General features: G+C 45.1%; 1 protein-coding gene across 1 annotated transcript; it reads left to right on the plus strand.

The window, feature by feature from the left end:
- Positions 1 to 2092, plus strand: ZBTB26 (zinc finger and BTB domain containing 26). Its single transcript, XM_009998831.1, has one exon. The coding sequence runs from the start codon at positions 7 to 9 to the stop codon at positions 1321 to 1323; it is 1317 nt and encodes a 438-aa protein (XP_009997133.1). The 5' UTR covers positions 1 to 6; the 3' UTR covers positions 1324 to 2092.

Below are 2092 nucleotides of genomic sequence, written 5' to 3' on the forward strand. Positions count from 1 at the left end.
GCCAAAATGTCAGAAAGGTCAGATATTCTTCACTTCAAGTTTGACAATTATGGAGATTCCATGTTACAGAAAATGAACGAACTGAGGGAAGAAAACAGGTTTTGTGATGTCGTGGTCCATATAGATGACATTGAAGTCCATGGGCATAAAATTGTCTTTGCTGCTGGCTCTCCTTTTCTAAGAGATCAGTTCTTACTGAACGACTCTAGAGACGTAAAAATCTCTATCCTGCAGAGTTCGGAGGTGGGGAGGCAGCTGCTTTTGTCCTGCTACAGCGGCATTCTGGAGTTTCCTGAGATGGAACTGGTAAACTACTTGACTGCTGCAAGCTTCCTGCAGATGAGCCACATTGTGGAGCGGTGCACGCAGGCCCTCTGCAAGTTCATCAAACCAAAGCAGCCTCTGGAGAGCAAGGAGTGTGAGCAGCAAAGTGACTCCTCCGAGCCAAAGGAACACCAAGGAGACAGCGACTCTCTGCAGCAAGATTCACCTTGTATTCAGCCTTCAGAGGACAGTATGGACATGGAGGACAGTGACATTCAGATCATCAAGGTGGAGTCCATCGGGGAGGTAACAGAAGTTAGAAATAAGAAGGATCAGAACCAGTTTATTTCTTCTGAACAAACTGCACTGCATTCCTCAGAGCCTCAACACTTTCTTATCAACTCCACTGTCGAAAACAGAGCAAGTGAAATTGAACAAAACCACGTCCACAGCTATGCCCTTTCCTATGCTGGCAGTGATAACATCATTCTGGCCTCTAAAGATATGTTGGGGTCAAACAACCGAGGTACAGAAAAAGGCCTTCAGTGGCATCATCAGTGTCCAAAGTGCACAAGAGTATTTCGGCATCTGGAAAACTATGCTAATCACTTAAAGATGCATAAACTATTTATGTGTCTTCTCTGTGGCAAGACATTCACTCAGAAAGGCAACCTCCATCGGCACATGAGAGTGCACGCAGGCATCAAGCCGTTCCAATGTAAGATCTGTGGGAAAACATTCTCTCAGAAGTGTTCCTTACAGGACCACCTCAACCTGCACAGTGGGGACAAGCCCCATAAGTGTAACTACTGTGACATGGTTTTTGCGCATAAACCCGTTCTGAGGAAACATCTTAAGCAGCTACATGGTAAAAATAGCTTTGACAATGCCAATGAAAGAAACGTTCAAGACATAACGGTGGACTTTGATACATTCACATGTAGCACTGCCACAGACAGTAAGGTCTGTCAGCAGGCTGAGGCAGGCCAGGTACTGGATGCAGGAAAGCTGCCCCAGGCTGTGCTTAGTTTAAGAAATGATAGCACCTGCGTCAACTGAGCAACTAGAAACAACCCCCTGTAGGGATTGTGACCAAGAGGAGCAGACAGTTGGTTTGGGCTCTTACCTAAACTAGTGGTGTGCCCTGAAAGGCTCCGGCTGGACGGACGGATGGATGGATGGATGGCGGGTTGGATCGCAAAGCCTGGCAGGTCTTCAGCCATCGCTCTTAGTCTTACTTGATACTTTCTGTGAATAGCTGAATCTTCCTTCAGGTTTCTGTCTGTGTCTCTAGTGTGGATTATGGGGTTAATTGTTTCATTTCTCTCTGATTAGGAGACTCAAGACTAACACCTTTTGAAAGACTGTTGCTGTGAGCTGCAAGTAAACCATCTGCTGTACAGTTAGAGGCCTCTCTGTCCGGGCAGATGGAGGAAAGAGCAAAGAGGACAAGTCTGTGAGAGAACCTGATTATTTTTGGTTGTTGTTTTTCTTTTTTAAATGATGGATGACTGAAAGCACTCCATACAGTTAAATTTAAACTTACCTCTTAAAAATATCTTTCTCTGATCTTACCCCAAGACCCCTACAGGTGAAATGGAAGTATTTTTGTGTCACTTTTTTGCCCTTTCTAAACTACTTCAAGAACCTTCTGCTGCCAGTCAACACTACCTTAAAAGCTCTCAGGGTTTTTAACCTTGGCCTGCATTATGAAAAGATAAAACCCTAGATGATTTGGCAGGGTTAGCTGATCAGTGCATAGAACCATTCAAAATGAGAGTGAAGTGCAGCTCTGGAATGTGAGAGGCCGGTACCTGGAGTGCAGGTA

The sequence above is a fragment of the Chaetura pelagica genome, unplaced genomic scaffold (assembly GCF_000747805.2).
Source record: "Chaetura pelagica isolate M959 unplaced genomic scaffold, ChaPel_1.0 scaffold405, whole genome shotgun sequence".
Taxonomy (NCBI): domain Eukaryota; kingdom Metazoa; phylum Chordata; class Aves; order Apodiformes; family Apodidae; genus Chaetura; species Chaetura pelagica.